Genomic DNA, 12,992 nt, shown 5'->3' with positions numbered 1-12,992 from the left:
CCACCGGGTTCAGCAGCTGCGGCTTGTCATGGTTGGGGCGTGGCGGCTGTTCCCTTGGGGAAGCAGCGGAGCACTGGGTTGCCGAGCGGGAAGCGGCGACAGCAGCATAGACAGACAGGGAAGAAGTGGCTTTGCAGGGAGCTGGATCCTCCAGGTGACACGTGGAGGGAGACTCTAAAACTCAAAGACAAAATGAGTTTTAAAGTAGGTATGCTTTTATTCGGCTGGACCCATGGGGATATCTCCACAAAGACATGCGTACCCCTTGTACACACACATTTTTTTTTTATCCCCTAGAATGGTACATATGTATCAAGTTTCACTATAGATCATTTCCTGGCTCCCCTCCCCCTCCACTTCGTATGCTAATCATCTTATCAGTCCTTTGTGCCTACACAGTTGTCTCTGGTGGTCGTCTCTGGGGTTGTAGGGGATGAAGTAAAGTTGTCTTCCTCAGGGTTGACTTTCTGACCTTGATGCCCTGCGCATGCTTACTGATCTTTTGACTGCTGTCCAAGCCAGGAGTCCAGATTTATCTGGTTTCAGGGGCCCAAGGAGCCTCGTTATCTCAGTATCCTTGCATACTGTATCCTATTCTTGATAAACATCCTACCCCTTATCAAGCATCCTTGCATTCTTTCTTGCTGTTTTGCACCTAGTCCTTTCCTTTCTCACGTGACTAAGTATGCAGCAAATATTAGGCAATGTCCATAATGTATGTGCCTGCTCTTAATCAATACCTTCTAATTTCTGTGATTAATATATATATATCCTCTAGTTTCTGACCCCATGTTTCACAGGTGCTCCCAGCCCAACAAAAAACCAAAAATGGCAGGGAAAAACTGGCAATGTTAACTGCTTGTATATGCTAAGATTCCTCCCATAACTCTTAGGAAGACTATTGGTCACACGGGCAAAATTTTTAGAAGATTGGTCACATGGGCAAAATTTTCCTGGGCTTTGGGGTCTGCCTGCCTCCAAGGGGGAGGTCTCTTGCAGCCCCCCAGACACGGAGCCTGCCTGCATTGTCTCCCAGCAATCTCCTTTACATGTCTACAGGCCCTATAGTAATTTTTCACCCCATGTCAGAAAGTGTTTTTATAATGTATGTTGTGGCATAACTAAAAATTTAATTGGTTGCTCACAGTCACTCTGGGGACCCCGACGGCTGAGATCTCAGGCTGTGCTGGCACTGGAGCATTTCTGAGGGTCACCTTACCCCGCCTGTGTGATCACATATCCCTTACGTAGGTGAAACACGGACAAAAAATCACAACCCCACAATTCCTATAAAGATTTGTAGGGACGGTGTGTATATTACAGCGCTGGACGCATGTGGGGATCGTTCCCCTTCAAAGGACATGCATGCCCTTGAGAACTCCTGATCCCTTTTTATTCTTCTTCACTAGTTTACATGTGCATAGAATTTCATAATAGGTTCATGCATATTCATTCTGCTGATTTTGCGTTACAGCTAGTTACATATGTAGCTAGTTTTTTATCAGAAAGTACAGAAAGAACTCCTGGGTCACTCTGCCCTGTCTGTTTCAAGGTTCCAGGAGCTTCTCTTATCTCTTCAGCTTAGAAATTCGCATTCTTTCTCTTCAGCTGGGGCAGTTTAACTAGTGCTGCAGAGTTACCAGACTAAACAGCATATTGTACTTATGCTAGCAAGCTCAAAGCAACACATTTCACCTAAATCCAAATGGATTTCTACCCTGTTAAATTTTCACTCTGTTTCATTGGCTTGCTGGTCCCTGCCTCCTCCAGCTTTGTTGCTGTGCAGCGGCTTTGTGGGGCAGTGAGGGGGCCAGGGAGCAGCAGGGCTGGAAGAGCAGGGAGAAAAATTAGCAGCATCCCACTGCAGTCCAAGCTTCTCAGTCCTGCCTGGATGTCTTAGAGCTGAAGCAGCACTCCTGCCTTCGTCCCTCCTTGCAGTGGGAAGAGGAAGCTAATTGGCTTTCCCATTTCTTCATGCCTGTCTCCTACAAGGGACGAGAGGAGCTGCTGGCCCTTCTTAGTGCGGGGACTTCCCTTCCCCAGTGGCAGCAGAAGAGCCTTTTTATGATGAGGCGGGCTCTTGCTGGCAGAGGGCAAAGCCAGAGCAGCAGAGCTGTGCTCACATCAGGCTGTGCTGGGGCACCAGCCTTACGAGCCCTGGGGACGACACACGGCACCCTGGGGTCAGAGGCTCGACTTTTTGGGCACAAGGAAGGTGGAAGGTGAGACAGTGCTGGTCTCAACCCTGCAGCACTGCATCGCCTTCTCCACAGCACTGGGCCAAGGAGTGGGCTGAATCCCAAAAGTTTAATATCCAGGGTTCAGCTTAGCTGGGGAGAAGGCTCTTCAGCATAGGTGTGTGATCCAGCACGAGGGGGAGGTAAGAATGAGGGACAGGTCTTCTGTATGGGTTGCAGAGAGCTTTAGTCTCAGGAGGGTCCAGGGACAGAAGACAAAATCTCAAGCTGTGCAGGAGCTTATATATGGGGGAGGTTCAAGGGGAGGGTACAGACCTTCAACCAATTGGGGGAAAGCTGGGGAGAAACACAAGATGGGGTTTACAACCTTCTAACCAATAGGGAGAACTGGGGGGAGGGGAACAGATCCAACAAACCACTGGGGCTTCGAAGGATACAGAAATGACAGGGAAGTCTCTGGAAAAAGGGATAGGCATGAGGAGGGATTAACAGGTGTGGGGAGGAGGAACGTTGAACATTCTGGGAAAAGAAGCTGGTTCGGGATAAGATGGACAGGGGAGGTGGAAGGATACAGCTTAAGGATAAACCAGCTGTATAGGGGGGGAAACAGAACAAACCATTTGGAATAATAATATATACTAAAACATACTGCAATAAGAAGGCATGAGAAACAAAGGCCACTCTTCAGTTAAAATTTAAAGAAAATTTAATAAGAGACAATAGGGGACAAAGTCAACAAAGCAGAAGTAACAGTGCTTGCTGCCTCGCTTGGGTGCTTAGCCACAGCCAGAGGCACACACCAGTCAACACAGCAAGACCCCTTATGTACCCTGGGTATTGCATCAGCCTAATACATATTTATAAATGCTTATACATATTGAAATATTTTAACATAGTTCCTCCTCTGTCCCAGCTTTTTGGAGCATGTGCAGTTGTCCTAGTGATGGTCATGTGTTACTCTTCGACACATTCAACAGGTTTCCATTCCTTCATTGGTTAAATGTTAATATTACAAGAACTCTTCACCAACATTGGTATCACAACACAATGTTCTCATTAAAAGAACTCTAAACTTTAGCAAAACTTCTTTTACAAAAGTCAATGTTATAGAACATATAGTATTTAACAATTGTGAAAGCCAATACTGCAATATATTTATCACGAAGGCGATGTGGTCCGATGGCTTCTTCTAGATGCGAACCTGTCTGTCCCCTGAGCCATCCCCCATCAAACACTGATGCATTGCCTCCCTCTTCTCCTGTCCCTGCAGGGCTCCATTGCACCTGGCGAGAAACAAGTGCTGAAATTCTCTTACATGCCGGGATTACCAGGAGCCTTCAGCAGGACTTACCAGCTTAAAGTGGGTGACCTGGACCTGGAAAATATCCTCCTGAAAGGAGAAGCATCCTGTCCCATGATCACTGTGAACCTGCCCTGGAACGCCAAAGGTGGGCACTGCCTGTCTGCCCCCAGGAAGGGCCCCTCTGGTTTTGTTCCCTATCATATGCCCATAGGGCAGTTCATGCTCACCTCCACCAAGCCTGGAGGGTTGCGGGACTCCCAGACCAAGTCAAGCCCCCTGGTTGCTTCATGAGTCTTGAGCAGAGGATCCCATGTGGGCTTTGTCCCAGGAACCATCCTGCAGAGCTTGCCAGCACATCTGGCAGGGTCCTGAAGGATGATGGCTAGAGTGAAAGGCTTGGGAAAGCACTAAGAGAGGCTGGCAGGGCTTCAGGCAGGGTTGGATTTGTGTGACATTGCAGGGGATGAGATTCAGAGAGGAACAGCAGCATCCACTTTCCAGAGGGGGCTTGAGGGATTTCTTTCTGGAAGAAACCAGTTTTGGGAGGTGGGGACTTCCCAGCTGAAATAGGACTGGCACTTTGCTCACACTTCTCTTTGGGGATGTTTTCTTCCTTCAGGAAATGAAAAATATGAGAAACCTCCGAAACAGCTCATAAAACGTCGGCAACTCTACAATGAGAGGAATAAATCAGTTGTTCGGAAGAAGACTCAGAGCCTGAAGACCAAGACCTTGAAGTCTCAGACCCCGACGACTCAGACCTTGAAGACTCTGATTCCGAAGACTCAGAACCTGAAGCCCTGTGTGCTTGGCTCTGGCATTGTAGTAAGAACAGCTGCAGCCCCGTTTGGCACATGCCACCCTCCCCATGTCACCTGAGCCCCTTGCAGCCCACAGCACCTCCCCGGTGCCCTGATGGCACCTGGGACCTCCCTGCCCACCTACAACCTTGTGTCGCCTCAGCATTGCCCCTAGGGCTGCCACTCTGGTCATGGTCTCTTCTGGGGCTGCACCAGCTTCCTGGCTACCCCAGGGAGAGGTCCTGAAGGCCATGCTCAAAGGTTGGAGTTGATGGTGCTTTGAAGGAGATGCAGGTCATTGCTGGGGAGTTTGTTGGTCCCAACCCAAGCCCTGCCAGAGTTACAGACCTCATCAGCAGCTGCCTGATTGTGCCCTGGGGCTGTGCTGGTGGTGCTCATCTCCAAGAGGCACCAGCTTGGTCCTGGTTCCCTTTCAAAACAGCTTTTGTCCAAGCTGCCTTGGTACTGGCTGGGGGCAGGCAAGTTTCTGGAGCTCTGGAAGGTTCCTGGTTGGTCTGTCTGCCTGGCCAGATCAGCTTTGCTAACAGTGTCTGGGCAGGCAAAGGTGCTGGAGTTACTTCCCTGGAGATGAGGTCCTACCTAAGAGAGCAGGAGGTGTCACAGACACTGAGCAGTCGGACAGGAGGACCCCACACCCCCTCTCAACGAGAGCAGGGGGGGATCCTTTCTCAGGTGCAAGCTGGGCCTTGGGAAGGACCTTTGCTAAGCAGCCACTCTCTTCCCTTTCCTCAGCCAAGCCCTCAGCTGCAGGTGAACACGGTGAGGATGCTGATAGAGAAGGCTTCTCAGGAGCTGCAGCAAAAGCTCACATGCCATCCCCCAAAGAGCATGTTCCCTGATGAGGAGCTGTGCCAGAGTCTTGTCAAGTGAGTAGGGACTCCCATCCCCATCTCCAGGTGCCCCGTGGGGAACACCCAGCCATGTCCCCTTCTCCTGAGAGCTCCTTGTGTCTGCAGAGCTGGGAATAGCCTGGACTCAAGAAAGGGTCTGGTCCCAGTGGCTGTGACACGCTACATGGGAGCAGCAGAGTGTCCTCCCTTCCCCAGCACCACGCTGAAGCTTTGGACTGCTCAGCTCCCCACAGGTGTGGGGTTCTGTCCTTAGAGCTGGGGGACCCAGTGCAGACCTTCAAGCCCTTCCAGACAGCATAAATTCTGTCCCTGCTGACTAGCTCTGAAAGAGACAGCTCCTTGCTGATGTCTTGGTTCCAACTAACAGAGTACACTAAACAAAAGCAGAAGGGAACTGCACACGTCAGCAAACCCTCTAAAACCCAAAATCAGATGGTTTGAATCCTGGTGGGGTGGCAGGGCTTATCTAGGTAACTTGGTCCATCTCTTTGCACCATCATGATGCAGCACAAACATGGGAGGCTTCAATTCAGGAAGAAGATGCTCTGCAGAACAGATCATGTGATCTGGTTGCAGAGCAATGAAGATTTCCTGTGCAGGCAAATCTTGTTCCTAGGCCCCAAAGCAATTTCAGGCTCAGGCTGTACACCAGACTAAGCAGTTTCATTGAGACCAGTGGAAGCCCAGTGGACTCGCCTATACTGGCTTTTCATGGCAGAGCAGCTGTGGCCAGTGTCCATTTTAAACTAATTTTATTTTCAGGTACCATTAGTAGGTGATAAAACCTAGGACCTGCACTCCTCCTTACTTCCCAAAGTCATTGCCAGGTGGTCAGGCCATGGGTTTCATGGGTTTGAGCTAAGTTTTTGCAGCAGTGAATAAAGAAACAGCCACTGTATTTGTATCCTCCATCCACTTGGATGTGTAGCCAGGCTGTGGTTTAAGGACTGTCCTTACTCCTCCTTGCAGAGTTGAGCCGCCCGAGTATGTCCTGGACATGGGCGCTGTCCATAAAGGTTACACTGAGAGAAGAACTCTGGAGATCACCAACCCTGAGCAGATCCCAGTGTCCTTCCAGGTTGATCTGTCTGTCCTGCAGGACACAGGTAAGCATGCTAGAGACACTTCCTGCGGGCTTGAAGGAGGTGTCTCAGACAGATTAACTTAAGCCACTGAACTTGGGGAGGTTTCTGAGCTTTTTCTTCTCAGTGCCCCTGCTGGGAGCTTTAGAGGCTCCATTTAGCCAGCCATGCCCAGGGACCTGGCCTGCCTGTGGCTGCCCTGATGCTTCTGTGCAGAGGCCAGATGGGCTCATCACCCTGGTCACCTCTCAGCATCTTCTGCCCTTGGCTCCCGTGAGCATCAAGTTTCTATGAGCACTCCGTGGGCTTGTTTTGGCAACCAGTGGGGTCTGCTGTGTTTTGGAAGTGCTTTGTTTGGAGTTCACACTGTCACAGCTCCTGTATTCAGCCTTTATTGAGGAAACAGCCTGTGAGATCCTCTGGTGGATCAAAAGAGGCTTCCAAAAGAGGCCTTGAGGCAAGGCTGCACTTCCATCACACAGTGGCTCACTGTGTCTGAGGGGTGTTCAGGTGCACTCTTAAGTTTTTGTCCAGGTCACAGCATGGCATGGGGTTTTTCCCCAGACCTCTCGGCCAGGACACCTGTAAGGCCTTAACATGCTTATGACACATTTTGTGTTTCTCATGCATCTCAGCTGCTTTATTTTCACCTCTTCAAGGTTTCAGCATGGAGCAGGTGCAGGACCTGCCCCACAGCTACACCAAGACGTTTGATGTGCGCTTTGAAAGTGCCCAGCAGCCACGGGGTGATGTGGATGTGCTGCTGCCCTTAAAGGTACCACAGCTCTTGGGGCTGCCAGCAGGCTGGGCACAGCAACAGATGTCACCTGCACCCTCCACTGAATTCTCTGTCCTTCTCCAGCTGACAAAAGGCCCCACATATAACATCCGCCTCCATGCCACTGTGTCTGAACTGTTGCTCGAACTCTCCAAGAACAGACTGCACTTCTCTGACATCCTCGTTGGGCAGTGCAAGGCTGAGACAATCCAACTCTACAACTGGTTCCGAGTACCCTGCAAATGGTCCATCAAGCCTGTTCTGAAGGTAAAGCACAGGCGACATTGAACATGTAACTTCTTGGTTGCGTTTTCTTTGTGACTCTTGCCCTTTCTGCTGCTGTGGCTGCCTGAGCACTTGGGTCTACAACGTGTTTGAGGAAGCTTCTGAGGGTCTGGGTCAAGGCTGGTTTGCCTGGACCTGTTCCATTAGCTGATGCTTTGCTTTTCTGCCATCTTCACCCATTCCTCCTCCTCTGAGGACAGTAGTTCCCTATCTGCCTGCCTTGTCTACAGGGCTTCCCTCCAGCTCTGGGCTTTGGGGCCACACTTGCTTTGGCTGTGGGTGCTCTCAGCACTGTATCAGTGTCTCAGAGCATGAGGAGACCTCACACAATTGGTTTCTGTGCCCAGAACAATCACCTCAAATACATGACATCAGCCGTACGTCAGAAGCGGCAGCCGCTGGAGGATGAGCCCTGTCCCTTTGAAGTGACGCCCTCCAAAGGAACCCTTGGTGCAGGAAGGTGGCAGAACTTGCAAATCCGGTTTACACCCAAGGAGGAGGTGAGATTGGCAGGTGTCAGCCCAGGAGGCCTGTCAGGGCTATCTGGAAATGAGGGCCTGGTGCAGAGAATGTGGGGTATGAGCTCTGCCTTCACAGGGAGCTTTCTGCAAGGCCCATACCCAGCGTGGCTCAGTTCACCCCACAGAGCACTCCTGTGAGATGTGCTTTGAAATCCCCACAGGGAGCTTGCACAGAGAGCATCAGGGCTGCCTCTCAGCACATGGGGGGGATGTGCCCAACTCCCCTCAGCCTCCCCCTTGCCTGGCTGTATTTGCAGCTGCGACACTCGGTGCAGAGCAGCCGCCCACTCGCAGAGTATAATCCTGGAATGGCCAGTCTAGGCTCATCCTGCTGCAGGACTGACAGACAAAACAGCCACCAGACACCTTCCTGGGCACAGCGGGACAGACACCTGTAGTGGTGTGCTGCCAGCAGTGCCTGGGGCTCTGGCCTGCCTGCACATTCCCATGCAGCTGGAGATTAAACTTTTAAAGGATGGAGCATTCCCAAAAGTAGTTTGCCTGTGGCCGCTGGGTCTCGGAAACTGGCAGTGTGTACCAGCATGGACACAAGTGCTTCTGTGCTCACAAACAGTCCCAAGGATCTTTTAATTGCTCAAGAGGCGTAACCATCTTGTGTCTGGCTTGGACCAGAGCCAAACACTAAGCAGAGAAGATGACCCTTATTTCTAGCCAGCGAGAGCTCATTTGACTCTCTCCTGGAGCTGGTGTTTGCCTGATGCAGCAGTGCCAGGACTGCATGACTAGGTGAAAACACCCGACAGTCCATTGTACATCCACCTGCTACCAAATACCCAGTTACAGTGCACACCAGGATTCATCCCAGTCACTCAGACCCAGACTACTAGAGATGCTGTAGTCCCTAGCAGAAGTAAATATCTGGTTTCCATTCACCTTGGAGGGACTGATAACACCCTGACCGTGGGGCAAGCATTGTTGTATTTGGGGTCCAGTCACCTGGAACTTCATGGATGAGTTTCCTGCACTTTCCTCTTTTCAGAGGTCTTACAAGAATGAGCTGAAGCTTAACATTCGTGGGAGCAGCAATCACTTAAACCTGCACCTGTCAGGACAAAGTCTGGAGCCACGGTTGGAGTTCAGCCCCCCAGCACTAAAGATGGGACGGGTGCTGGTGGACAGCGATGGGGTCGAGGCCACAGTGGTGGTGAAGAACCCATGCAACTTCCCCATTGAGTTTTACTCCCTGGATTTTGATGAGCAGTACCTTGAGGAGGAGGAGGTGAGGAGGCAGGTCTGGTCCCCATGTACATGCTGCCCAAGCTTCACAGCACTCCAGCATTCCCAGGCTTGTGCCAGGGGATGGAGGCAATCCCCAGGGCAAAGCCAACTCTGCTGACATGCTGTGGGAGGACCTAAATAGTTTGTTTTGTTGGGAGGAAGGGAGGAGACAGAAAATGGGTTTGTTGAGTCTGTGTGATGAAAGGCAAGAAGAGGAATCTTGTGTATGGTTTCTCTTCCCTACACACACAGATCCTGCGGATGGCAGTGGGGTCTGAGTACCAAAAGAGCTTTTTAATGCCTCCATGTGCTATGGGTGAGACGCTGTCACCAGAGGTGCTGGAGGACCATGAAGCACAGAAGAGGCTGAAGGCTCAACAGGCAGAGTTCAAGGCCATGGCAGAGGCCAAGGCCAGGACTGAGGCTGAGGCTGAGGCCAAGGACGAGGCAGCAGCAGGTCAGAAAAACAGTGAGGGTTTGGCCGTGTCTGTTTTGACTGTGGTCACAGCTGGGACTCCAGCCCACACACCCTGAACTCTCTGTCACCTTGCTCTCCAGGGAAAGCCCATGCTTTTAGCAGCTGCCTGTTTCCCAGCTTGGTGAAGGAGCTCTTGGGTGAGGGGCTGTGGCATCCTTTACCAACCCTGAGTGTAGCCAAAACAAGCTCCTATCTGCCTGCCACAGACTGGGCAAATAATCAGGATATTCCCTTGTGTCCCTTAGTCACAAAGACCAGGATTGGATGAGTTCTTCAGCCAGTAGGACCAGGTCTAATATCACTGGCTCTTTGATATTTGCACCTTCCTAGCAACAAAAGAATAAGCACATGTTACTTTCACCAAGTTTCCTTTCTGGGATCTGAGGAGATGGGGGAAATGGTGAGGATCTAAGGTAGGCAGGAAGCTGACTTTTCCCCCTGGTTTTGCACTGCAGCATATCACAGGACGGAGTCCATGGTGAACGTGACTGGCAGTCCTGTCTCTCGGGCTGTCATGCGCCACCTGGGCACTGACCCATCTTCAGAGAGGCGTGAAGCGCAGCAGCACAGAGGGATTGTTGTCATCGTCCATGGGCCACCCCGGGCAGGTACGTCAGCTGCAGCCCAGGGCTGCAGGGAGAGGGGCAAGCAGGAGGAATGCGTCCTGGTGGGCCATGGTGCTTAAGGCAAAGTCCTCAGCTGAACAGGAGGTGGAGTAGATCCTCTTGGCTTTAGAATTCAGAGCTTGTACCCACACTCCAGCTGCCTCCCCCATGGCCTCCCCTGGAGGGACACTTGCTTTCCCACTGCCCTTTTAACTTTGAAGTCTTGTTGGAGAGTTTTCCAGGGCCTGTCCCTGTAGTGCCTCCTGTGCCAGTGTCACCAAGCAGTCCCCCTCTCTCTCTCAGGAAAGACAGAGATAGCAGCAGGCCTGTGTCAGTATTATGATGCTGCTTACGTGTCCATTGACACCGTGGTGAAAGAGGCCATGGCCAACGATGGGAGCCCAGCAGGGCTCTGTGCCCGGGAGCTCTGCACCAAGGCTGCCATGGAGCCAAAAGGCAAAGACAAAGGTAATGCTGCTAAGAACCCAGAGCCAGTGCTTCAGAAACCCACCATGACTGTCCACTTCTGCTTACTCACAGCAGCAGTTTTTTAGTCCTTGGGTCTCTTAGGGAACATGGCTGAAGTGCATCTCTGGCTTGTCTAAAAAAGAAAAAAATTCAATTTTAAGGGCTCAGTCAGGGGTTCTTTTGTAGCCCTCTTTGCTGCCATTCTTGGCACATGGTTGTTTTTCTAGGGGTAGTGAACCTGTCTCTTTCCCAAGGATTTGTATTTCCTCAAAGCTGAATCGAGCTTGCTCCTCATGGGCAGCAGGCAGAACTGCTGCCCACTTTAACAAAGAAAAAGCCTTCTGAAGTGGCTCATTAAGCCACAGGAAGACTGACTATGAGTGTAACCTTGCAAACGAGAGGAAGGGAAGGACAGCCTCCCAGAGGAATTTCCAATGAGAGACATGCTCCAGATGAGCTCTTTTCTCCAGAGATTTACCTATGGCCACTGTCAGGTTACACAGCTCGTTGGGCTGTTCTCCATGTGAGACTGGAGACTTCTATGAAACTTCCTGGGCAGTTGGTACCCTGAGCCCTGCAGGGTGAGGCCAGACCTGGCTCAGTGCAGGGGGAAGTTTTGCATTGCTCAGTTTTGAACCTGGCTGGGCTGGGAGCTGGTGGAAGGGAGAAGAGTCTGGGTCCCAACTGGGCTTTTCCCACAAGAAGGATTTAGCTTCAGTGGAGATGGGTGATGCAAGTGGGGCAGGGCTGCAGGTCTCCACAGGAGAATGCTGGATGGGTGCAGTGTATGGAAACAATACTCCTGGAGGACGAATCTTTGGCTTGATCCGCAGGGGAGCTGCCATGCGAGCCGCATCACCTGCGGGCACAGTTGTTAGGAAGGACATGGTGCTGGCTTTAAAATCAAATATGGGATGGTGTGCTTTACCTGCTGGTAGGAGAAGCAGGGAAGGAGATGCTTCTGGGAAACAGTGCTGCCAGTGCCCAGAAGACTGGGAAAAATGTGCTGTGTTCCTTCCAGGGCCCAAGGTTATGCCTGTTGTAGGGAAAGGTGCCTATTTGCTTTACAAAGCTCCTTTGAGCCATCTGTCCCCTGTGCAGGTAAAAAGCCTCAGCTCACTGCTCAGACCAAAAATAAACAAGCCTCTGGGGAAAAGATCAACAGGAATGATGCCAAAGGCAAGAACCTTCCAGCACAAAAGAAGGAGCCAGCCAGCAAACCCGACATAAAGGACACCAAGGTAAACATGATCTGCCCTGGTTGATGCCTGGGACCTTTGCATTGTCTTTGAGATGAGCAGAGGCTCTGTGCCAGCCAGGGCCTGGTATAGTGCCTGGTCCATAGTGCCGTGACTTGGGCTGGGAATGTGCTCTGGCAGACAGCTCCGCTGGTTGTCAGTGGTTTGCTGGCAAAGTGCAGTCCTGGCTAGTGTGGCTGCAGGCAGCGAGCAAAGTGCTGGGAGGCTGCACAGGGGGCTTGCAAGCTTGGGTGTCTGCTGGCCAAGGGATGGTCCCTCCAGGACCATCCCCTGGAGCCCCCAGCCTGCACTGCAGGGTTGTTCTAGGTTCCACCAGGGAGGAACCCCAGCTCCAAGCCCAACAGTGGGAGTTGTTCAGGGCTTTCCACCATGGTTTCTTTTCCTTACAATGGTTCACATTGCAGTTCACAGTTTCCACTGCTCCTGCGCCGCAGCAGCTGAACATCATCAGCAGTCATGGGGAAGAGCTGAACTGCTTGAGCTGTGTGCTGCCCAAGGACCTGCTGGTGGACGTCCTCTGTGAGAGGCTGAAGGTGTGTGGGGTGGGGGAAATGGAGACATTCCTGCTTCGGAGAGACAGCACTGGGGTACAACTTGGAGAGGAGGAGGAGGAGGAGGTCTGTACATGCTGCTGGAGGATCCTGGACTGTGTGCAGGGAGCCCTGGGGGAAGCTGCAGCTGCCCTTAGTTGGCAGAGCCTAAGGACAGATCCAAGCTGCTCTTAGCTACTGCACTTGGAACAAGGATAGCTGGTGTCATCTGGGTTTACGGTGCAGCTGCGAGCCCCCTGCGTGCAGTGGCTGACTTACTCTTCCCTTTATTCACAGTGTAAAGACTGCTACAAGGGAGTGGTCTTTGATGGCTTGGAGACCCTCTTTGCAAGCAGCCTGGAATCTTCTCTGCTCTGTGTACTCAGAGCTGTCAAGAATTGTCATCATATCTACATGGTGAACCTGCATCAGGATTATGCTTCTTGGAAAGCCAAGGATGAAGCTGAAAGAAAGAGGAAGGAAGCTGAAAGAGAGAAGGAAGGTGAGATATCTCTTCTCAAATCTTCTCTCTCAAGCCCTCAACCTTATCTCTGTGTATCTGGATTTGCAGCAG

General features: G+C 51.5%; 1 protein-coding gene and 1 long non-coding RNA gene across 2 annotated transcripts in view; both read left to right on the top strand.

Annotated features, from left to right (window-relative positions):
* LOC137467914 (hydrocephalus-inducing protein homolog) overlaps nucleotides 1-12,992 on the top strand; it is a 71,016-nt gene that overhangs the window by 38,068 nt on the left and 19,956 nt on the right. Inside the window, exons 26-37 of the mRNA XM_068179332.1 lie at nucleotides 3,469-3,646; nucleotides 4,121-4,371; nucleotides 5,055-5,188; nucleotides 6,143-6,279; nucleotides 6,915-7,030; nucleotides 7,118-7,300; nucleotides 7,666-7,818; nucleotides 8,840-9,079; nucleotides 9,331-9,611; nucleotides 11,675-11,870; nucleotides 12,293-12,421; nucleotides 12,716-12,920. Of these exons, the coding sequence (XP_068035433.1) occupies nucleotides 3,469-3,646; nucleotides 4,121-4,371; nucleotides 5,055-5,188; nucleotides 6,143-6,279; nucleotides 6,915-7,030; nucleotides 7,118-7,300; nucleotides 7,666-7,818; nucleotides 8,840-9,079; nucleotides 9,331-9,611; nucleotides 11,675-11,870; nucleotides 12,293-12,421; nucleotides 12,716-12,920 (2,203 nt within the window). The remainder of the gene's footprint in view (nucleotides 1-3,468; nucleotides 3,647-4,120; nucleotides 4,372-5,054; nucleotides 5,189-6,142; nucleotides 6,280-6,914; nucleotides 7,031-7,117; nucleotides 7,301-7,665; nucleotides 7,819-8,839; nucleotides 9,080-9,330; nucleotides 9,612-11,674; nucleotides 11,871-12,292; nucleotides 12,422-12,715; nucleotides 12,921-12,992) is intronic.
* LOC137467921 (uncharacterized) lies at nucleotides 10,026-10,552 on the top strand. The gene is made up of 2 exons (XR_010995665.1): nucleotides 10,026-10,164; nucleotides 10,465-10,552. It is a non-coding gene; the product is annotated as an uncharacterized lncRNA (long non-coding RNA).

The sequence above is a fragment of the Anomalospiza imberbis genome, unplaced genomic scaffold (assembly GCF_031753505.1).
Source record: "Anomalospiza imberbis isolate Cuckoo-Finch-1a 21T00152 unplaced genomic scaffold, ASM3175350v1 scaffold_87, whole genome shotgun sequence".
Taxonomy (NCBI): Eukaryota; Metazoa; Chordata; class Aves; order Passeriformes; family Viduidae; genus Anomalospiza; species Anomalospiza imberbis.
Note: the sequence above shows the minus strand (reverse complement) of the source record. Positions and strands in the feature narration are given on the sequence as shown.